The following is a 26,803-nucleotide window of genomic DNA, read 5'->3' on the forward strand; positions in this document are numbered from 1 at the left end:
GTATTTTATTATATATATATATATATATATATATATATATATATATATATATATATATATATATATATATATATATATATATATATATATATATGTATATATATATATATATATATATATATATATATATATATATATATATATATATATATATATATATATATATATACAATAAATACTTAAATTTCAGTGTTCATTTATTAACACATGTACACACACATAACACTCCTCTACTCATTGTTGTATTTGAAAGTGCAATGCTTTGCAGTCAGTAGCACAGCCTTTGAAGGAGCGTAGGTATGGGCAATGTAATATTCTGAATTGGAGTCAATAACCAGGCGAGGTGACGAAATTACGTCTCTTTACTTCATACTTCCGAACCGACTCCCACACTTGCAGTCAGGGTGCGCAATACAACGTAAACAGCTGGCCTACCAAAAAGTATCCACAGAACACTATTGTTCTGTGGTTACTTTTTGGTTGGCCAAGCGGACGTGACGACAGGCTGTCCTCACTCAGGTCCGCACGGACCTGGAGGAGGCGTGCCTTAAGTCCGGCTGGAAATCGGGAGAAATTCAGGAGAATGGTTGTCCTGGGAGATTTTCGGGAGAGGCACTGACATTCGTGAGTCTCCCGGAAAATTTGTGAGGGTTGGCAAGTATGTGCTGGCAGCCATTCAAAGCACCCCAAAGCTGCCACAAATGATTGGAGGATGCAAGCAGAACTCTGGACACTCAGAATTGTGTGATTTTAGATACATTTCAGGACCGGAAATAGACCAGAAACAGACAACTAAAACGAAGAAGTTTAAATTGGTTTTCACTTGCTCTAACACAACCGTTCTAATCTTGGTTGTTTTCCCCGTCTGCGACCTGGCAAGGTCATTACTTCAAGATTCCCCTCGAAGACAGGGCAGCGAAGATGAAACAAACTCTTTCCCTGTCAACAACACCTGGAAAGGTAAACTTTGTTCCTTTCCCATCGCTTGCACGGCGACTCCAAGCCTACACTCTTAACACCATGGACCATGGCTACCTATGCACACATACCCCCCACACCCACCCCACTCCTTTGCCATTGCTTCACCCCACGTGGTATGACGGACAACGGAGTAGCGCTGTAGTGACTGGCAGCTTCTGGCCGGATGCCTGCCCCCTCCACTCCTGTTGCAAGTCTTGTGGCTTCTGGGTCAACATGTGTATGTGTGCTTATCGACTATCAAGTTTTACTCACCCAGCGTCTGCCTTCTCCTTTTATGGGGAGTCGTAAGTGGCAACCCATCGGCGTTCCTGTTCTGTTCCTGAACAATGTTTGTCTAATCTTGAACCGGTTTGTGGTGAAAATGTTTGTTGTATTTGTGCAATGACAACAAAGAGCATACCATACCATACCATACCTTGTCTTAAGGCCAGTTCCTCACTGTTGGAGCCTATCTATATTATTTATTTATTAATTGTTTTGACAATTAAATCAAATAATGCCAATGATAATGTTGATGAATTATTGGATGTTTTAGATTAATTATGATTGACTGATTGTTTTCAGCTGCTCACGGTCCTCCTGGTGACCCACTTCCTCCTCCTATAATTAAGAAGACAGGGCAGCTGGGTTCTCCTTTTTGCCTGTCTATCATGTTGAAGGAGTGAGGAGTGAAACAGTTTATTTAACGCTAAATAATTAATTTTGATTATTATGAAGTCAACCACGGAGAATATTTTTTGTTTGTGAAAATAAATTATGATCATTTGGAATCTCGACATATCTTCGTGAGTGCTTATTAAGGAATTTAGTGAGTCAAATACCTCCTCCTCAGGACTACTCTGCTATCTTTATTTGTATTTTTTCGAACCTTTTTTGAAGCAAGGGTAGCAGTAACACTCACCTTTGCCAGTGGTGCGTGCCCTCTCAGTGTCGGCAAAGCCATGAGGGCAGGACTCGTTCAAAACTGAGAATACGCCTGGTTTTTGCCATGTTTCTGTAAGACACAGGCTGTCGATACCCTTCTCCATAACAAGGTCAGATATCAGGCATGCTTTGTTTTGTACACAGTCTATCCTAGCCAGGGCTCAGGGAACTGTTAAATTCACTCCAGGATTATAAGAAGGTTCTGGGTTCGATCCCCGGGCTCGATCCCCGGGCTCGGGGTCTTTCTGCGGGCGTTCCCTCCCACCTCCAAAGACATGCACCTGGGGATAGGCCCCTCCCACCTCCAAAGACATGCACTTGGGGATAGGCACCTCTCACCTCCAAAGACATGCACCTGATAGGCTGATTGGCAACACTAAATGGTCCCTAATGTGTGAATGTGAGTGTGAATGTTGTCTATCTGTGTTGGCCCTGCTGTGAGGTGGACACTTGTCCAGGGTGTACCCCAGCTTCCTTGTCCAGGTGTAGACCACCTTCCTTGTCCAGGGTGTACCCCAGCTTCCTTGTCCAGGTGTAGACCACCTTCCTTGTCCAGGGTGTACCCCAGATTCCTTGTCCAGGTGTAGACCACCTTCCTTGTCCAGGGTGTACCCCAGATTCCTTGTCCAGGTGTACGCCACCTTCCTTGTCCAGGGTGTAATCACACATTCCGTGTCCAGGGTGTACGCCACCTTCCTTGTCCAGGGTGTACCCCGCCTTCCTTGTCCAGGATGTACCCCACCTTCCTTGTCCAGGGTGTACCCCGCCTTTCTTGTCCAGGTGTACGTCGCCTTCCTTGTCCAGAGTGTACTCCACCTTCCTTGTCCAGGATGTACACCACCTTCCTTGTCCAGGGTCTACTCTGCCTTGTTTTGTTGCTAATGTGTTGTTGTGTTATTGTTGTGTTGTTGTATTGTGTTGTATTGTTGTTGTATAGTTGTGTTGTTGTATTGTTGTGTTGCATTGTTGATTTGTTGTGTTGTTCTTGTTGCGTGTTGTTATGGTTGTGTGTTGTTGTGTGTTTGCATCAGTCATAGAAGTCACACAAGTTTCTTGATCGAAGTGCATTTTAAGGATTTATTTAAAACAAGATGTGGGAAATAAAAGTTACATGCTGTCATCACAACATGAAGAACACAAGAAGGAGAAGAAGAAAGAGAAGAAAAAGAAGGAGAAGGGGAAGTAGAAGAAGAAGAAGAAGATGAAAAAGAAGAAGAAGAAGAAGAAGAAGAAGAAGAAGGAAGATGAGAAGATTTAGAAGAAGACGAAAAAGAAGGAGAAGAAGAAGAAGAAGAAGGAAGATGAGAAGATTTAGAAGAAGACGAAAAAGAAGGAGAAGAAGAAGAAGAAGAAGAAGATGAAGAAGGAGAAGAAGAAGGAGAAGTAGAAGAAGGAGGAAGGATAGGAGAAGAATAAGATGAAAAAGAGGAAGAAAAAGAAAAAGGAGAAGGAGAAGAAGGAGTAGAAGAAGAAAAAGAAGACAAAGAAGAAGAAGAAGATGAAAAAGACGGAGAAAAAGGAGAAGAAGAAGGAGAAGTAGGAGAGAAAGAAGAAGGAGTAGTAGAAGAAGGAGGAGGAATAGGAGAAGAATAAGATGAAAAAGAAGAAGAAGAAAAAGAAAAAGGAGGAGAAGAAGAAGGAGTAGGAGAAGAAGAAGAAAAAGAAAAAGAAGGAGGAATATGAGAAGAATAAAAAGAAGAAGAAGAAAAAGGAGAAGAAGGAAAAGGAAAAGGTGAAGAAGAAAGACAAGAAGAAGAAGTAGAAGGAGAAGAAGGAGAACTAGAAGAAGAAGAAGAAGAAGGAGAAGGAGAAGTAGAAGAAGGGGGAATAGGAGAAGAAGAAGATAAAGAAGGAGGAATAGGAGAAGAATAAAAAGAAGAAGAACAAAAAGGAGAAGAAGGAAAAGGAGAAGGTCAAGAAGAAGAAGAAGTAGAAGGAGAAGAACAAGGAGAAGGATGAGGAATGGGAGAAGGAGAAAAAGGAGAAGGAGAAGAAGAAGAAGAAGAAGAAGAAGAAGAAGAAGAAAAAGTTGAGTGTCTTGAGGAAGAAGAAGATTTTCAGACTTTAAGAAGAGTAGCAGAAACATTGATGGAAGAAGATGGATTTATTCATGTTTGTTCTTCACATTCCAACATTGAAGAGCACATAGTTGTGGTGTACATACATGTGAGGATCACCTGCACCTCTCATACATGTGAGGAGCACCTGCACCTCTCATACATGTGAGGAGCACCTGCACCTCTCATACATGTGAGGAGCACCTGCACCTCTCATACATGTGAGGAGCACCTGCACCTCTCATACATGTGAGGAGCACCTGCACCTCTCATACATGTGAGGATCACCTGCACCTCTCATACATGTGAGGAGCACCTGCACCTCTCATACATGTGAGGAGCACCTGCACCTCTCATAGATGTGAGGAGCACCTCTTAGTCCATCTAGTCATAGCAGCACAACTTCTACAAACCCTCCCAGCCTGTCAAAAATAAACTTTCCCACCCCGCTTGTTACGCTACATACCCTCACCTGATCATGTGACCACCTGCTCATGTGACCCGGCATCCTACACCGGTCATGTGACCTAGCATCATGGTCATGTGACCTAGCATCATGCGTTACTTCCTGTCGTCTCTTTTTTTTCTCCTGCATGCTTTTGTTAGTGCACATGCAAGTGCACACTCACACACTCACACTACTGTAAATAAAATATTGTACTGTACTCATTTAATATTATACTGTACTCATATAATATTATACTGTACTCACAGATAATATTACACTGTACTCAGATAAATATTACACTGTACTCACAGATAATATTATACTGTACTCAGAAAATATTATACTGTACTCACAGGTAATATTATACTGTACTCAGCAAATATTATACTGTACTCACAGATAATATTATACTGTATTCAGAAATTTAACTTTACTCTGATAATATTATACTGTACTCAGCAAATATTATACTGTACTCACAGATAATGTTATACTGTACTTACAGAAAATATTATACTGTACTCACAGCAAACTTTATACTGTACTTACAGCAAGTATTATACTGTACACAGCAAATATTATACTGTACTCACAGCAAGTATTATACTGTACACAGCAAATATTATACTGTACACAGCAAATATTATACTGTACTCACAGCAAGTATTATACTGTACACAGCAAATATTATACTGTACACAGCAAATATTATACTGTACTCACAGCAAGTATTATACTGTACTCACAGCAAACATTGCTACTTTCATACCACAGTCATTATTGCTTGCAATGGAAGTCCATGCAGATTAATCTACATATCATTAATATTATTATGTACAACACGCACTGTAACGTGTGTGTGTGTGTGTGTGTGTGTGTGTGTGTGTGTGTGTGTGTGTGTGTGCGTGTGTGTGTGTGTGTGTGTGTGTGTGTGTGTGTGTGTGTGTGTCTGTACACTTAGTAATGTTGCATAATTTAAATAATCTGTCAATAAACATCAAATCCTTCTTGTGCATACATTTGAACATAAGTAAATACATTTAAACATATATAAATAAATTTAAACATAAATAAATACATTTAAACATATATGAATACATTTAAACATATATAAATATATTTAAACATAAGTAAATACATTTAAACATATATAAATACATTTAAACATATATAAAAAAATGTAAACATATATAAACACATTTAAACATAAATAAATACATTTAAACATATATAAATACATTTAAACATAAATAAATACATTTAAACATATATAAATACATTTAAACATATATAAATACATTTAAACATAAGTAAATACATTTAAACATATACAAAATACATTTAAACATATATAATTACATTTAAACATATATAATTACATTTAAACATGAATAAATACATTTAAACATAAGTAAATACATTTAAACATTTAAATACATAAATAAATAAATGAATGAATAATTAAATTAATACATTTAAAAACAAATAGATGAATAAATAAACAAACAAAAAATAAATTTAAGAAATAAATAAATAAATACATGAATGAATGAATACAACTAGGATGTCCACATCAAAGTTGTGGTCCAGGACCCACTTGGACATGTCCACACAACAACACACATGTTTGATTAATCAATATTAATTGTAAATATACATGTAATTATTCATGTTATTAATTGTAAATATACGTGTAATATTTCATGTTATCAATTGTAAATATACATGTAATAATTAGTGTTATTAATTGTAAATATAAATGTAATAGTTCATGTTATTAATTGTAAATATACATATAATAATCCATGTTATTAATTGTAAATATACATGTAATAATTAATGTTTTTAATTGTAAATATACATGTAATAATCCATATTATTAATTGTAAATATACGTATGATAATTCATGTTTTTAATTGTAAATGTACCTGTTATATTTCATGTTTATAATTGGAAATTTACATGTATTAATTCATGTTATTAATTGCAAATATACATATAATTATTAATGTATTAATAATGTATTTATATATATATATTATACATGTAATTATTGGTGTATTTATATATATATATTATACATGTAATTATTGGTGTATTTATATATATATATATATATATATATATATATATATATATATATATATATATACTACCGTTCAAAAGTTTGGGGTCACCCAAACAATTTTGTGGAATAGCCTTCATTTCTAAGAACAAGAATAGTCTGTCGAGTTTCAGATGAAAGTTTTTTTTTCTGGCCATTTTGAGCGTTTAATTGACCCCACAAATGTGATGCTCCAGAAACTCAATCTGCTCAAAGGAAGGTCAGTTTTGTAGCTCCTGTAACAAGCTAAACATGATTGCACAAGGGTTTTCTAATCATCAATTAGCCTTCTGAACCAATGAGCAAACACATTGTACCATTAGAACACTGGAGTGATAGTTGCTGGAAATGGGCCTCTATACACCTATGTAGATATTGCACCAAAACCAGACATTTGCAGCTAGAATAGTCATTTACCACAATAGCAATGTATAGAGTGTATTTCTTTAAAGTTAAGACTAGTTTAAAGTTATCTTCATTGAAAAGTACAGTGCTTTTCCTTAAAAAATAAGGACATTTCAATGTGACCCCAAACTTTTGTATATATATATATATATATATATATATATATATGGGACAAGCGGTAGAAAATGGATGGATGTATATTTATATATATATATATATTAATTTATTTTTTATTATTATTATTATTTTTTTTCTTGGATGCTCCTGACAGAGTGGCAGCACATCACAATAGCATAAACCACTAATTATGGTTCTTGGGCGCTTTTATGTGTTTTTGTTACTTTTCTTTTTCTTTCCCGGCCGTTTTGCGTTTGGCTTTGATCAGTTGGCCCTTTGTTTACACACGCCAGGAACAGTTTGCACTCTCCTTGCCAGCGTTATGGGGATTGCGGCCGGACATTCCCGTGGAACTACGGAAAAAGCGTCGGGGATGCCGTGCCGGCACAAAGATGAAGGAGCGGAGAAGGACATTTTTAGCCTGCAATTCCCTCATGGAGAATGTGCGGTCTTTGGCAAATAAAATGGACAAATCGTTCGGGCTCGTCCAAACTCAAAAGGAGTACGCCATGTGCAGTATCATGTGCTTTACGGAGACTTAGCTACACGCGGACTTCCCGGACCACAGCGCGTCTCTACCAGGCTTCACAACCTCACAGGCGGATAGAGACACACTCCTGAGCGGTAAGAAGTAAGGCGGTGGGATTGCCATCTTGGTGAACAAGAGGTGGTGTAATCCTGGACATATTACTGTAAAGGAGTGTGTTTGTATGCCGGACATCCAACTTCTGGCTGTTGGAATTGGACCATAATTTTTGCCAAGGGAGTTTACTTCTGTAATCTTCATCGGAGTGTACATCCCTCCTTCTATAGACGAGGCTGCTGCTTGCGACAACATTCATGCCGCTGTTGCTAGGCAATAAACCAAACACCCCAATGCCCTCATACTCATTTTGGGTGACTTTAATCAAGCTTCTCTGGACTCAAGTTTACCCACTTTCCACCAATATGTGCACTGTGCAACACGGGACAATAAAACCCTGAATACTACTGTATGCTAATCCAGAAGATGCCCTGCCCCCCTGGGACGGTTTGATCACAATTTGGTGCTTTTAACACCTCAATATGTTCCTGCTGTGAGGAGGCAACCTGTCTCAACAAAATCAGTGCGGACGTGGAACCAGGAAGCATGTCTCGCCCTGCAGGACTGTTTTGGGACCACAGACTGGGACGTGCTCTGTAAGCCTCACAGGACAGACATTGACAGCATCACAGACTGCATCACAGACTACATCAATTTCTGTGAGGACTCAATCATCCCTACAAAAACGGTCCACTGTTACCCAAATAACAAGCCCTGGATCACCAGCCAGCTAAAGGAACTGCTGAATAAAAAGAAGCTAGCCTTCAGATCTTGTGATCGGTATGAGTTGAGGAGGATACAGTGGCAGTTTAAGGTTCAGCTGCGAGAAGGAAAATATGCCAACAGAAGGAAGCTAGAGGCCAAACTCCAGCCGAATAACATTCGGGATGTGTGGAAGGGCATGAAAACCATCACAGGCTTCAATAACAAAGCCAAAATGCTGGATGTGGGTGTAGATAGAGCCAACCAGCTGAATTTGTTTTTCAATAGATTTAGCAATGCACCCCTTACTGGCCCTTCCCCCACTACTCCTGTCCTCACACCTACCCTGACCATCAATCCACAAACTCCTTCACTGTTGCCTGCCACTGCTGTTTCTTATCCCCCCACTTCCACCCCCACTGAAAAAGCCAGCCCGGTGTGTCTGACACCTGGACATGTAGGACGACAGCTGGAGAGAGTCAACTCAGCCAAGTCAGCAGGCCCTGACTGAGTCAACCCCTGGGTCCTGAAGACTTGTGCTGCTCAGCTGGCTGAGATTCTGCACTTCATCTTCAACATGAGTCTGAAGTTAGAACAGATACCAGCGCTATGGAAAACATTCTGCATAGTGCCGGTGCCTAAGAAGCACATTCCATCGGGCTTGAATGACTTCAGACTGGTTGCCCTGACGTCTCATGTCATGAAGGTCCTCGAGAGACTTGTGCTGGCTCAGCTGAGACCCCTGGCGGCTCCTTCCCTGGACCCTCTACAGTTTGCGTATTAGCCCCATGTAGGAGTGGATGATGCTGTTATCTACCTGCTGCATCGTGCTCACTCTCACCTGGATGGTGGGAAGGGCTCTGTGAGGATCATGTTCTTTGATTTACCCAGTGCCTTTAACACCATTCAGCCAATTCTGATGAGTGACAAGTTGCTCAGGATGGGTGTCAGTTCATCCATTGTCTCCTGGATCACTGATTACTTGTCTGATAGGCTCCAGTTTGTGCGACTTCCAGTATAGTTCCAGGTCCTGCCACCTGCAGAAATGCTCTGATGACTCTGCTGTGGTTGGGTGTATCGGGGTGGGACAGGAACTGGAGTACAGGACACTGATCGCTGACTTTGTGGAGTGGTCTCAGGCAAACCATCTGCTCCTTAATGTGGACAAGACCAAGGAGCTGGTCATCGACTTTAAGAACAGAATGACCCCTGTAGAGCCCATCAAGATCCAGGGCCGGGAGGTGGCAGTAGTGGGGCAGTACAAGTACCTGAGAGTCCACTTGAACAGCAGACTGGACTGGAAGGACAACAGCAAAGCTGTTTACAAGAAGGGCATGAAAAGACTCTTAGTCCTGAGGAAGCTTAGGTCCTTTAATGTGTGCAGCAAGCTGTTGTAAATATTTTTCGGTCTGTTGTGGCCAGTGCCCAGTGGTTTGTTAGGGGAGCACTTAAACCGGATTGACAAACTGATCCGGAAAGCCGGCCAAACTATTGTCACGCAGTTGGAGGCGTTTGTGTCAGTGAGGGACAGGAGGACACTGGACAAACTGCTGGCCATCATGGACAATCCTGCCCACCCACTCCACCAGACAATTGAGGGACAGCGGAGCTCATACTCCAACAAGCTCCTTCAGCTTGGTTCCCACAGTGTTGGATTCATGAACTCCTTCATTCCGCACTCCATCCAGCTGTACAGGCCGTACAGCAATAGATGATATCTGTCTATTACCTGACACCTGACATGTTAGCTACTTAAAGTTAAAGTTAAAGTTCTCTTTCTTTATGTCTATTCTCTGATGGATCTACTCTCTATTTTATGCTGCAGCTGTTACATATACTGTAATATTGTACATGGTCATTGTTATATATTGTATATATTATATCAACATATAATATATCAGTATATATTATATACTGTATATATAATATGTACATATTACATAGATGTTATATTTTATATTGCTACTATGGTACATTTTTAGTCTACTTTATACCTGCATTATCCTTTCCATCCCTACCCTTTCCATCCTTTGTAACTGAGCTACTGTGTTGAACAATTTCCCTTGTGGATCAATAAAGTGTTTTCCAAGTCTAAGTCTAAGTAAATATACATGTAATAATTAATTTGATTAATTGTAAAGAAAAACAACGCATGTAATAATTAATGTTATTAATTGTAAACATACGTGTAATAATTCATGTTATTACTTGTAAATATATGTGTAATAATTCATGTTATTAATTGTAAATATACATGTAATAATTCATGTTATTAATTGTAAATATACATGTAATAATTCATGTTATTAATTGTAAATACATGTGTAATAATTCATATTATCAATTGTAAATGTACGTGTAATAATTCATGTTAATCGTAAATATACATGTAATAATTCATGTTATTGTAAATATACATGTAATAATTCATGTTATTAATTGTAAATATATGTGTAATAATTCATGTTATCAATTGTAAATATACATGTAATAATTCATGTTATTAATTGTAAATATATGGGTAATAATTCATGTTATTAATTGTAAATATACATGTAATAATTAATGTTATCAATTGTAAATATACGTGTAATAATTCATGTTATTATTTGTAAATATATGTGTGTATTCATGTTATAAATATTAATTGTAAAGAGTTTTAAAACAGATCCATGTTGGTGTGGACAAGAAGTCAAAGTTGGACCCTAAACACACAAAAAAATTAAATAATACATAATATAAATATTTCACAAAGACAAATCAATAAAATTATCATCTTGTTTTCTTTCTTCTATGCTAATGTCACTCTTCCAATCTGAATATTGTTTTATGACAAAAGATGAAAATTGATCCATTTGAATATTGATCCAAATCAATCGATCAATCACTCCAAATAGAGGGAGTTATTTGTTGTCACCATCATCATCATTATTATTATTATTATTATCATTATTATCATTATTATTATTATTATTATTATTTTAATTCCTAGGCAGACGTGAAATAGTGCTGATGTCAGCGCTAAGATCATTTTCAAATATTAGCTCAAGGACGTCCAAAGTTTATCGGCAACATAGAAAATAGAAACATGAAAATATTCATCCAAACGTGAATATTGATCCAAACGTGAATATTGATCCAAACATTTGACAAATATTCGTTTTTAGCTTGCTTGAAGAAAAGCTTGACATGATCTTCACGTGAAAAACGTTTGGACATCTTTGAATTGAAGAGCTTCACCAGAAGCCACGATGACACTATAATAATAATAATAATAATAAAAATAAAAATAATAATTAAATAATATTAATACAAATAAAAATAATTATCAATAATAACAATAAAACAATTATAATAAAAATATTAATACTACTACCAATAATAAAATGTAATAACAATAATAACATTAATAAATAATAATATTAATAATAATAAAAACATATAATACAAATACAATAAAAACTAATAATTATAATAATAAAAATAATAATAACAATAATAAAAAAACTGTAATACAAATACAAATAAAAACAAAAACATAATAATAATAATAAAAATTATAATAATCATGATATAATAATAAATAATAATAATAATAATAATAATAATAATAACATTAATAATAAAAATCATGATAATAATACATAAAATAATAATAAATAATAACAATGATAATAATAATAATAATGTTAATACAAAAAATAATATTAATAATAATAATGATAATAATAATGTAAAAAATATTAAGAACAATAATAATAATAATAATAATAATAATAAAAATACAAATTATAATAATGAAATAATAATAATAATGTTAATTTAAAAAAATAAAAATAATAATAATAAAATAAAAATAATAATAATAATAATATTAATAATACAAATAATGATGATAATAATACAAATAATAAAATAAAATGTTTTTTAATAATTGTAAAATAATAAAAATAATAATAATAATAATGATAATAATTCATCTCATGAGTCATAGGTGCAAAAAGCACAACAAAGTAGTTGATGGTGTGAATAAAATGTTTTCTTTTTGCTGATTTGCTGAGTCTTTAGTGCACGTCAGTACAGTACAGAGGTAGATGCACGTGCACACACACGTGCACACACACGCGCACACACACACACAGGTTGTGCGTGTGGGAGATGTCTGAGTTCGTCTTACTGGTCCAACATGGCCGCCTCATTAGTGTGACTTGCATAATTGTTGTTGTTCTTCTTGTTGTTGTTGTTCTTCTTCTTCTTGTGGTGTTACCAAGGACTGTCGCTCCAGTAGCCATTCACGTTGACAGTGCCTCCTACTGTGTGTGTGAGGGGGTCCAAGGAAGGAAGGGAGGAAGGAAAGAAGGAAGGAAGGAGGGAAGAGAAGCCAAAAAGGAGGTAAACTAAAAATAGTGCAACTTGTTTCATTGTGATAAGTATGACATGAACTATATACTACGCTATATACTACACTAAATATTTGTTTAATTGTGATGAGTATGACATGAAGTATGTACTACACTATATACTACACTATATATTTGTTCAATTGTGATGAGTATGACATGACCTATATCCTATATACTACACTACGTACTTGTTTAATTGTGATGAGTATGACATGAACTATGTACTATATACTACACTATATACTTTTTAAATTCTGAGGAGTATGACATGAACAATATACTATGAACTACACTTTATACTACATTATATACTTGTTTAATTGTGATGAGTATGACATTAACTATATACTACATTATATACTACAATATAAACTTGTTTCATTGTGATGAGTATGACATTAACTATATACTACATTATAAACTTGTTTAATTGTGATGAGTATGACATGACCTATATCCTATATACTACACTACGTACTTGTTTAATTGTGATGAGTATGACATGAACTATGTACTATATACTACACTATATACTTGTTAAATTCTGAGGAGTATGACATGAACAATATACTATGTACTACACTATATACTACATTATATACTTGTTTAATTGTCATGAGTATGACATTAACTATATACTACATTATATACTACATTATAAACTTGTTTCATTGTGATGAGTATGACATGAACTATATACTATATACTACACGATATACTACATTGTATACTTGTATCGTTGTGATGAGTATAACAGACTATATACTGCACTATATACTACATTATGTACTACAGTATATAGTAGAATATATACTACACTATATACTACACTATGTACTACACTATATACTAAACTATGTACTACACTATATACTTGTTTGTGATGAGTATGACCTGAACTATATACTACACTATATACTTGTTTAATTGTGATGAGTATGATATATACTATATACTACACTATTTACTACATTATATACTTGTTTCATTGTAATGAGTATGACATGAACTATATACTATATACTACACTATATACTACATTATGTATTACACTACATACTACACTATATATGTGTTTAATTGTGATGAGTTTGACAAGAACTATATACTGTATACTACACTATATACTACATTATGTACTACACTATGTGCTACACTATGTACTACACTATAAACTACATTATGTACTACACTATATGCTTGTTTAATTGTGATGGGTATGACATGAACTATATACTATGTACTACACTGTATACTACACTATGTACTTGTTTCATTGTGATGAGTATGACATGAACTATATAATATATACTACATTATACACTAGACTATAGACTACATTAGGTACTACACTATATACTATATACTTATTTAATTGTGATGAGTATGACATGAACTATATATTATATACTACACTATATACTTGCTTAATTGTGTTGAGTATGACATGAACTATATGCTGCATACTACACTGTATGCTTGTGTAATTGTGATGAGTATGACATAAACTATATACTATATACTACACTATATGTTTAATTGTGATGAGTATGACATGAACTATATACTACACTATATACTTGTTTAATTGTGATGAGTATGACATGAACGTTTATATTGATCTGCACAGTTACATATTATACTCTTCTAAACTACATTATATACTACACTATGTACTACACTATATACTTGTTTAATTGTGATAAGTGTGACATGAACTATATACTATATACTACAATACAGTATATAATTGTTTCATTGTGATGAGTATGGCATACATGTCTCTGCTGAGCTGCACAATTACATATTGTACTCTTCTATACTACCGCATGTACTACACTATGCACTATACTATATACTACACTATGTACTACACTATATACTTGTTTCATTGTGATGAGTATGACATGAACTATATACTATGAACTATATACTACACTATTTACTTGTTTCATTGTGATGAGTATGACATGAACTATATACTATATACTACACTATATACTTGTTTAATTGTGATGAGTATGACATGAACTATATCAGGGGTGGGCAATTAATTTTTACCGGGGGCCGCATGAGCAACCCGAGCACTGCTGGAGGGCCACATCGACAATATTTCAATTAAATTTTGCTCAATATTATTTTTGATATATACCGTAAGATAAATAATAATAATAATAATAATAATAAATAATAATAGTAATACTTCAACATAGTGTGTGTAACAGCATTCCATGACTAATATAAATAAATTAACATTAATAATAAATGACAGTAAAATAAGCACACGTATGACTGAGGACTCATAGTGTAACTTTGTGTGGTGTTTGAGTTGTCCGAATTTTTGTGTGGCCATAAACGCACTAGTGGTTTAGTGCTATGCATGTTGGGGACAGATGACAAGTTGGTTTTGGCCTGGTTTGTACGGCAGAAAATTACTCGTTTTTCGAGATAGAATTGTTTTACTCATGTTTTTGGTGTGGTTATGTCCGAATATAAACAGTTTTGCTCAATAAAGTGATCGATATAATTCCTGTCCTCGAAGCATCTCGATAGACGTTACAATAATTGAATGGTGTTCAATTGAACGGTGTTGACGAACACCGTTAGGGCCGCTTGTTGTCACTGTCACTCAGAGTTGCATTGCAAAATTACATAGAATAAATATGTTTATTTTGTTTAGAATTCAGATGGGATTTGATTTGGTGCGCGGCATATTTGCTGCGCGCAGCGGATGCTTGAGCAGTGCGCAATTGCGCAGGCACGCACCTTAGAGGGAACGTTGCTTTGCAGTCCATGTCTTGTTGGAAACACGCCATTCGTCATCAACTTTTCTCTTTTTAGCGTCTCGGGTGTAAACCGTGCATCACTTGTCGCTGCATGTGCACCTTCACTCGCAGGTTACACACGGACACACGCCCATAAATAATACTTTTCAAAATAAAAGCAGCACAGTTGTATTGCGTGCACGACATAGATGTTTTTTCAACTTTATTTTGTACTTTGTGATTGCAGCTGTTCACATTCACTCACAATCACGCACACGCATACGTCAACACGGAAGTAATACAAACAACGATTTTCAAAACAAAAGCAGCACCGTTGTATTGCACACTCAACATAGATACTTTTTTAAATTTATTTTGTAATTCATAATTGGCCTCACGCGGGCCGGACAGGGACGCACAAAGGGCCGGATGCGGCCCGCGGGCCGCAGAATGCCCAGGTTTGAACTATATACTACACAATATTATACATTATATAATTGTTCATTGGGATGAGTATGACATGAACAATATACTTTATACTACACTATGTACCACACTATATACTTGTTTCATTGTGATGAGTATGACATGAACTATGTACTATATACTTGTTTAATTGTGATGCGTATGACATGAACTATATAGTATATACTACACTATATATACACTACACTATATACTTGTTTCATTGTGATGAGTATGACATGAACTATATAGTATATACTACACTATATACTACACTATATACTTGTTTCATTGTGATGAGTATGACATGAACCTTATACTATATACTACACTGTATACTACACTATATACTTGTTTAATTGTGATGAATATGACATGAACTATATACTATATACTAGAATATATACTACACTATATACTTGTTTAATTGTGATGAGTATGACATGAACTATATACTGCACTATATACTTGTTTCATTGTGATGAGTATGACATGAACTATATGCTATATACTACACTATATACTTTTTTCATTGTGATGACTATGACATGAACTATATGCTATATACTACACTATATACTTTTTTCATTGTGATGAGTATGACATGAACTATATGCTATATACTACACTATATACTTTTTTCATTGTGATGAGTATGACATGAACTATATGCTATATACTACACTATATACTTTTTTCATTGTGATGAGTATGACATGAACCTTATACTATATACTACACTGTATACTACACTATATACTTGTTTCAGTGTGATGAGTATGACATGAACTATATACTATATACTACAGTATATACTACACTATATGCTTGTTTAATTGTGATGAGTATGACATGAACTATATACTGCACTATATACTTGTTTCATTGTGATGAGTATGACATGAACTTGATACTATATACTATACTATATACTTATTTCATTGTGATGAGTATGACATGAACCATATACTACATACTACACTATATACTACACTATATACTTGTTTCATTGTGATGAGTATGACATGAACATCTCCACTGAGCTGCACAGTTACATATTGTCCTCTTCTATACTACATAATGTGCTACACTATGTACTACATTTTATACTACACTATGTACTACACTATATACAACATTATGTCCTACACTATGTAATACACTATATACTACTCTATATATTACATGTATATAGTGTACATCCTCGTTGTGTAATGTACACAACGAGTATGTCGTTGTGGCTTGTGCAGCCCTTTGAGACACTCGTGATTTAGGGTTCTATAAGTAAACATTGATTGATTGATTGATACAGCATGTACTACAATATGTACTGCACTATATACTACACTATATACTACACTATGTACTACACTATGTACTACAATATGTACTGCACTATATACCACACTATATACTACGATAACTACTACAATATGTACTGCACTATATACTACACTATATACTACACTATGTACTACACTATGTACTACAATATGTACTGCACTATATACCACACTATATACTACGATAACTACTACACTATGTACTGCATTATATACTACATTATGTACTACACTATAAACTACATCATGTACTACAATATTTACTGCACTATATACTAAACCATGTACTACTCTATGTACTACATTATATACTATATTATGCACTACAATATGTACTACAATATGTACTGCATTATATACTACACTATGTACTGCACTGTGTACTACACTATATACTACACTATGTACTACACTATGTACTACACTATGTATTACACTATACAGCAGTGACTCTCAAACTGTGGCACGTGCACCACTAGTGGTACTTGATTCAAGTACAGTGTTTTATTTTCCTAAATTGAAACACAGTTACTATTCAAACTGTGTGTCATGTTTCAGCGTTTAAATACAAACCTTCGCCTTGTTTTTAAAGAATACTTAGGCCTACTGCGCTACTGTTTTTTAATAATGTTTTCTAAAGTGAAAAAAGTTTGAAAACTACTACAAGACAGTATACTATACTCTACTACACACTACAGTATGTACTGCACTGTATAGTATACTACACTATATACCACAGGTCTGTAAAACTTTGACCTAGGGTTCACATTGTGTGTATATATATATATATATATATATATATATATATATATATATATATATATATATATATATATATATATATATATATATATATATATATATATATATATATATATATATATATGTATAGTTATTAATACATTAATAATTATAGGTATATTTGCAATTAATAACATTAATAATTATGTGTATATTTGTATATATATATATATATATATATATATATATATATATATATATATATATATATATATATATATATATATATATATATATATATATATATATATATATATATATATATATATATATATATATATATATATAAACCCCGTTTCCATACGAGTTGGGAAATTGTGTTGGATGTAAATATAAACGGAATACAATGATTTGCAAATACTTTTCAACCCATAATCAAGTATGTACTGCACTGTATAGTATACTACACTATATACCACAGGTCTGTAAAACTTTGACCTAGGGTTCACATTGTATATATATATATATATATATATATATATATATATATATATATATATATATATGTATAGTTATTAATACATTAATAATTATAGGTATATTTGCAATTAATAACATTAATAATTATGTGCATATTTGTATATATATATGTATCTATATAACATTATATATATATATATATATATATATATATATATGTATGTATATATATATATATATATATATATATATATATATATATATATATATATATGTATATATATATATATATATATATATATATATATATATATATATATATATATATATATATATATATATATATATATATATATATATATATATATATATATACAAACCCCGTTTCCATACGAGTTGGGAAATTGTGTTGGATGTAAATATAAACGGAATACAATGATTTGCAAATCCTTTTCAACCCATAATCAATTGAATGCACTACAAAGACAAGATATTTGATGTTCAAACTCATAAACTTTATTTATTTTTTGCAAATAATAATTAACTTAGAATTTAATGGCTGCAACACGTGCCAAAGTAGTTTGGAAAGGGCATGTTCACCACTGTGTTACATGGCCTTTCCTTTTAACAACACTCAGTAAACGTTTGGGAACTGAGGAGACACATTTTTTAAGCTTCTCAGGTGGAATTATTTCCCATTCTTGCTTGATGTACAGCTTAAGTTGTTCAACATTTCGGGGGTCCCCGTTGTGGTATTTTAGGCTTAATAATGTGCCACACATTTTCAATGGGAGACAGGTCTGGACTACAGGCAGGCCAGTCTAGTACCCGCACTCTTTTACTATGAACCCACGTTGATGTAACACGTGGCTTGGCATTGTCTTGCTGAAATAAGCAGGGGCAACATATGTTGCTCCAAAACCTGTATGTATCAATCAATTCCTTTATTGTCATTGTCATAATAATAACACTTAAGTCATACATGTCAACGAGATTTTGTTTGAGCTTTGTCCAGCGGCATAGAAACTGCATTAAAGTGCAGGTTGACCATAGTTCACAGTTTAGCATTGTCAGGAAGATGGCGTACCTTTCAACATTAATGGCGCCTTCACAGATGTGTAAGTTATCCATGTCTTGGGCACTAATACACCCCCATACCATCACAGATGCTGGCTTTTCAACTTTGCGCCTATAACAATCCAGATGGTTCTTTTCCTCTTTGGTCCGGAGGACACGACGTCCACAGTTTCCAAAAACAATTTGAAATGTGGACTCGTCAGACCACAGAACACTTTCCCACTTTGTATCAGTCCATCTTAGATGAGCTCAGGCCCAGCGAAGCCGACGGCGTTTCTGGGTGTTGTTGATAAACGGTTTTCGCTTTGCATAGGAGAGTTTTAACTTGCACTTACAGATGTAGCGACCAACTGTAGTTACTGACAGTGGGTTTCTGAAGTGTTCCTGAGCCCATGTGGTGATATCCTTTACACACTGATGTCGCTTGTTGATGCAGTACAGCCTGAGGGATCGAAGGTCACAGGCTTAGCTGCTTACGTGCAGTGATTTCTCCAGATTCTCTGAACCCTTTGATGATATTACGGACCGTAGATGGTGAAATCCCTAAATTCCTTGCAATAGCTGGTTGAGAAAGGTTTTTCTTAAACTGTTCAACAATTTGCTCACACATTTGTTGACAAAGTGGTGACTCTCGCCCCATCCTTGTTTGTGAATGACTGAGCATTTCATGGAATCTACTTTTATACCCAATCATGGCACCCACCTGTTCCCAATTTGCCTGTTCACCTGTGGGATGTTCCAAATAAGTGTTTGATGAGCATTCCTCAACTTTATCAGTATTTATTGCCACCTTTCCCAACTTCTTTGTCACATGTTGCTGGCAACAAATCGTAAAGTTAATGATTATTTGCAAAAAAAAAAAAGTTTAATAGTTTGAACATCAAATATGTTGTCTTTGTAGCATATTCAACTGAATATGGGTTGAAAATGATCTTTCACTGGAAGTAAAGAGCCGAGCCCAACTCCTGAAAAACCAACCCCACACCATAATTCCTACTCCACCAAATTTCAAACTCGGCACAATGCAGTCCGAAATATAGCGTTCTCCTGGCAACCTCCAAACCCAGACTGGTCCATCAGATTGCCAGATGGAAAAGCGTGATTCATCACTCCAGAGAACATGTCTCCACTGCTCTAGAGTCCAGTGGCAACGTACTTTACACCACTGCATCCGACACTTTTCATTGGACTTGGTGATGTATGACTTAGATGCTGGTGTTCAGCCATGGAAACCCATTCCATGACGCTCTCTGCATACTGTACGTGGGCTAAATGGAAGGTGACATGAAGTTTGGAGCTATGTAGCAACTGACTGTGCAGAAAGTCTTTGCACTATGCGCTTCAGCTTCCGCTGACCCCTCTCTGTCAGTTTACGTGGCCTACCACTTGGTGGCAGACTTGCTGTTGTTCCCAAACTCTTCACTTTTCTTATAATAAAGTTGACTTTGGAATATTTAGGAGCTAGGAAATTTAATAACTGGATTTGTTGCACATGTGGCATCCTATGACAGTTCCACGTTGGAAATCACTGAGAGTGGCCCATTCTTTCACAAATGTTTGTAGAAACAGTCTCCATGCCTAAGTGCTTGATTTTATACACCGGGCCAAGGGATTAGGACACCTGATTCTGATCATTTGGATGGGTGGCCAAATATATACAGTATATATATATATATATATACATATATATATATATACAGTATATATATATATATATATATATATATATATATATATATATATATATATATATATATATATATATATATATATATATATATATATATATATATATATATATATATATATATATATATATATATATATATATGTCATCTTTTACTGATATTAGTAGTAGATATTATGTGTCACTTGTTTTGTAGGCAAATACCTAGGACATTTTAAGTGTGCATTTAGGAAAGATTGAGAACCCTGGATGGGCGAGATTTATGTTGGTTAATTGAGACTTTAAAGGCCTACTGAAATGAATTTTTTTTATTTAAACGGGGATAGCAGATCCATTCTATGTGTCATACTTGATCATTTCGCGATATTGCCATATTTTTGCTGAAAGGATTTAGTAGAGAACAACGACGATAAAGATCGCAACTTTTGGTATCTGATAAAAAAAAGCCTTCCCCCTACCGGAAGTAGCGTGACGTAGTCAATTGAACAGCTCCTCACATTTTCCTATTGTTTACAATGCAGCTAGAGCGATTCGGACCGAGAAAGCGACGATTACCCCATTAATTTGAGCGAGGATGAAAGATTCGTGGATGAGGAAACGTTAGAGTGAATGACTAGAATGCAGTGCAATACATATCTTTTTTCGCTCTGACCGTAACTTAGGTACAAGCTGGCTCATTGGATTCCACTCTCTCTCCTTTTTTTATTGTGTATCACGGATTTGTATTTTAAACCACCTCGGATACTATATCCTCTTGAAAATGAGAGTCGAGAACGCGAAATGGACATTCACAGTGACTTTTATCTCCACGACAATACATCGACGAAACACTTTAGCTACAGAGCTAACGTGATAGCATCCTGCTTAACTGCATATAGAAACAAAATAAATAAATCCCTGACTGGAAGGATAGACAAAAGATCAACAATACTATTAAACCAGGGACATGTAAATACACGGTTAATGCTTTCCAGCCTGGCGAAGGTTAACAATGCTGTTGCTAACGACGCCATTGAAGCTAACTTAGCTATTGAGCTAACGTGATAGCATCGGTCTCAAATGCAGATAGAAACAAAATAAATAAACCCCTGACTGGAAGGATAGACAGAAAATCAACAATACTATTAAACCATGAACATGTAAATACACGGTTAATGCTTTCCAGCTTGGCGAAGCTTAAAAATGCTGTTGCTAACGACGCCATTGAAGCTAACTTAGTATAACGGGACCTCACAGAGCTATGATAAAAACATTAGCGCTCCACCTACGCCAGCCAGCCCTCATCTGCTCATCAACACCCGTGCTCACCTGCATTCCAGCGATCGACGGAAGGATTAAGGACTTCACCACGATCATCCGTGCGGTCTGTGGCTAGCGTCGGCAAGCGCGTCTGCTATCCGAGTCAAAGTCTTCCTGGTTGTGTTGCTGTAGTCCGCCGCTAATACACCGATCCCACCTACAACTTTCTTCTTTGCAGTCTTCATTGTTTATTAAACAAATTGGAAAAGATTCACCAACACAGATGTCCAGAATACTGTGGAATTATGAGATGGAAACAGAGCTATTTTGTATTGGATTCAATGGGGTACCGATACTTCTGTTTCACTGGCTACGTCACGCGCATACGTCATCATCCAAAGGCGTTTTCAACCGGAAGTTTAGCGGGAAATTTAAAATTGCACTTTATAAGTTAACCCGGCAGTATTGGCATGTGTTGCAATGTTAAGATTTCATCATTGATATATAAACTATCAGACTGCTTGGTCGGTAGTAGTGGGTTTCAGTAGGCCTTTAAGTTTGCTGCTTCCACACCCTGCCCTTCCTAAAAGGACCTGTTCAATAAATGCCCCTTTTCGGCTTTCTGCAAACTGTATCCTGTGTCTTGGTGAGAATCAGGTGCCACATATGGTGGAGAATGCGGGTAGCCTGATTCACGGCAACCTCCTACTATGTCGCACGCAGAAGCACTCAGTGCTTTGTTAAAAAGCCAAGCTGAACTTGTAAGTGTTAGAGTTAGTAACAAAGATTGCTAAAGATGTGGCTATTACACGGGTCCTAACCAAATTGTCAATTGAGGATGATGTGGAAGCATACGTAAATTCATTTGAGCGCACTGCGGCCCGGGAGAAGTATCCGGTAGCTGTATCGGGTTCAATACTGGCACCTTTTCTCATGGGAGAAGCCCAACGTGTGTGTAGCGACCTGGCATTTGCGGATACGCGAGACATTAACAAACTAAAGACAGCCATTCTCGACAGCCAAGGTTACAGTCTGTCTGCCAGGCCCCAACGATATCACAACTGGATCTTCCAGCCTACACAGTCACCGCGACCGCAGGTAGCCGCGCTGCTCCGCCTAACACACAGCTGGCTAACGAGCGAAGGGAACCCCTCTCTGTAGACCGACTGGTGATAGACCGCTGTATCTGAGCGTTGCTGCCTGATGCCAAAAAATATGCCTCACAAGTAAGCCCTTCAACTGCCGCCGCACCCCGCGTTGAGGGCCTCGTCGGAGGCCCCACTGAGTGACAGCATGGCCAAAGAGGAGCAACGGAAGAGCAGGAATGTGGAGGAGGCAGAAGAGGAAGGGGACCCGTTTGGGGAATTCCCCGTACCAGAAGAGAGCGGCACCCCTTGAAACTGGCGAGTTTGCCACTGCCCATTGGAATAATGCGAACCTCAGCTGGGCCCGGCAGCGAGTCGTGGAAAGCGACGGACAGAAATGTGAAGGGCTGAGTGCACTCACCTTATTTTCTGATTAAAAATGGCCTTCTGTATAGAGGGGTGGTAACTAAGGACGGGGACGTAGTTGAGCAATTGTTGGTGCCTAAGGCGATGTCTACACTATGTCGTTTAACCCCTTAAACGAATAATTATTTAGCCTAAGCCCCGTTTCAGCCACACTAAACCAGCATTTAAGGTTCCCCTCCTCGGACAATTTTTTACACGGGTAAGTCAGCCGTGTATTTCTTGAATCTCCGGCACTTAGCTTTGTACGGACTCATTGATCGTTTACAAAGTGAATTCGGAGAGGAAGTGACGCCAGAAATACCACGTCCACATAGAAAGTGATATCAGAAAGAACGCGCCACAGCCAGCTTCATAATAAAGCGGTTTGGTAACTCGGAGCTAACTACTGGAAATATGAAGGCGAGTCATCCAGACATGCCTGTGTTTCTCCTTCCGTCTGTACAGACGCTTGTGGAAATCACACATGAATACCTTAAGAGAAAGCGATTGCAGCTATTTCGGACACAACACTTCTCAGACGGCAAGAGAACTTTCGAATGTCCGGCTGGGTCAGCTGTGTTTCTACTTAGCGAAAAACTTTGTCCATTTGTCGAAGGAGAGACAACAAGAATGCGAGCTCCCGTGGATGCGATAAAAAAGGTAGTGTGTGCTTTGTATTACCTGGCCGTCGAGGGAAGACTATGGAAAACGGCGAATGCTTTTGGACTGGCAAAGCAGACTGTATCAGTTATTGTCCGCCATGTATGTTGCAGATTCTATGTCTAGGTCCAGAGTATGTAAAGTCGCCAAAAAGGAATGGACAATGAAGGTGAAGGCAGAAGAGTGAGGAGTGTCCTGACCAGATATCTAGATCCCTAGTTTGATTGATGTAAAATGTTCTTTATCACATTGTTTACGTGTCTAATAAAGATGTGATTAATTTATGATGGCTCAGGTGTGATTCACTACAATAGGGCCCCAAAGGACACTGGATTCCAGTTCATTGAAATACCACAACACTGGATATATATTGTTAAGATAAGTTACATTTAAGAACTGGCACACAAAGCAACACTGGAGATGACTATGACGTGTGCATTTCCGCGCATGCTTACTAGGTCGCGTTGCACCGGTGGACGGAGGGGGGCGGGGGTCTTAAACGGTGGCATTGTTGTGTGTGAAAACGGATAAGGTTAGGTGTGATTTACCCTGAATAAACTTATCTGGCTTAGTGTAAACGGGGCCTAAGACTCATGTCTCCCGAGTGCTTTATCTTGCCCATACTCCTCACCTGGGAGCTCACCTAGGTGTAAAAAAGACATATGACCGCATAATAGCCCACTTCTATTGGCCCAGTGTGAAACGAGCCATAGAAGACTTTTGCAAGGGCTGTCCCGAATGTCAGAAGAATGCACCTAGATCAATGTATCAAAACACCTTGGTCCCACTCCCCATCATCAGCACCCCATTCTCACGTATGGCAATGGACATCGTTGGACCGCTCCCGAAGTCAGCCAGAGGACATCGCTACATACTGGTAAAAGTAGACTATGCCACCCAATATCCTGAGGCTGTACCATTACGCACAGCCTCAACCAAAGCTGTAGCACACAAACTGTTTATGATGTTTAGCAAAGTGGGAGTTACAGATGAGATTTTAATGGACCCGGGCACCTGTTTCATGTCACGAGTGTTAACCATGCTCTACAAGAAAATAAAACACATACGAACCTCTGTATATCATCCTCAGACAGATGGCCTGGTGGAACGTTTTAACTATACGTTGAAAAAGATGCTAAAAAAAAGGAGCTGGCACAGATGGGAAAGACTGGGATCACTTCCTCTTTGCCATCAGAGAGGTGCCACAGGCGTCCACTGGCTTCTCTCCCTTTGAGCTAGTTTATGGCTGACGTCCCCGAGGCGTGCTGGACATTGCAAAAGAAACCTGGGAGAACCAACCCTCGCCACACCGCAGTGTGATCAACCATGTCACCCAATTACAGGCCCCGCTCGCAAAATCCGGCCCATGGTAAGAGAACATATGGAAAAAGCCCAGAGAGAGCAGGCAAGAACGTTTAACAGAGGTGCCACACTGAGAGTTCCAGGTTGGGGAAAAAGTGTTGGTATTAGTCCTGTCCAGCGAATGCAAGTTCTTGGCAAGATGGCAGGGGAATTACGAGGTAATTGAGAGAATGGGGCCAGTCAACTACATTGTAAACCAGCCAGGCCGGCGGAAAGGTCACCAAATTTACCATGTAAATATTCTGAAAAAATGGCATGCGGCCGAGCCCCTGCCATCTGCTGCTTTATTAACTGCACACTCTCCCCAGACCACTCCCCTGGTACCTATAGGAAAGGACCTCTCCCCGTGCCAAAAGCAGGATGCGAAGGAACTTCTGGGACGGAACCAGGACTGCCTCTCGAAACTGCCAGGAAGGACCAAGGTGATCAAACATGACATTGAGACCAAACCAGGAAAGGTGATACGACAAAGGCCCTATCGAATCCCAGAAGCCAAGCGGGTGGCTATAAAAGAGGAGGTAAAGAAAATGTTAGAACTTGGAGTAATAGAGGAATCCCATAGTCGATGGCCCAGCCCAATTGTCATTGTTCCAAAACCAGATGGGTCCCTGAGATTCTGTAATTACTTTTGTAAATTGAATGAGATATCACTGTGTGATGCTTATCTCATGCCCAGAGTAGATGAGCTGATAGAGCCCCTTGACGAAAAAGCAAGTAAAATCATTTATTGGCCTTGTATCATATTATCAAAAGTTTGTTAAAAATGACT

At 36.8% G+C, this 26,803-nt stretch overlaps 1 protein-coding gene across 1 annotated transcript in view; it reads right to left on the bottom strand.

The window, feature by feature from the left end:
* Positions 1-12,308: 12,308 nt before the first annotated feature.
* The window catches only part of LOC133652255 (potassium voltage-gated channel subfamily C member 1-like), a 98,469-nt gene continuing 83,974 nt past the window's right edge, over positions 12,309-26,803 (bottom strand). Inside the window, exon 6 of the mRNA XM_062050795.1 lies at positions 12,309-12,635. Within this exon, the coding sequence (XP_061906779.1) occupies positions 12,586-12,635 (50 nt within the window). The 3' untranslated portion in view covers positions 12,309-12,585. The remainder of the gene's footprint in view (positions 12,636-26,803) is intronic.

The sequence above is a fragment of the Entelurus aequoreus genome, linkage group LG06, assembly GCF_033978785.1.
Source record: "Entelurus aequoreus isolate RoL-2023_Sb linkage group LG06, RoL_Eaeq_v1.1, whole genome shotgun sequence".
In the NCBI taxonomy this organism is placed as follows: Eukaryota; Metazoa; Chordata; class Actinopteri; order Syngnathiformes; family Syngnathidae; genus Entelurus; species Entelurus aequoreus.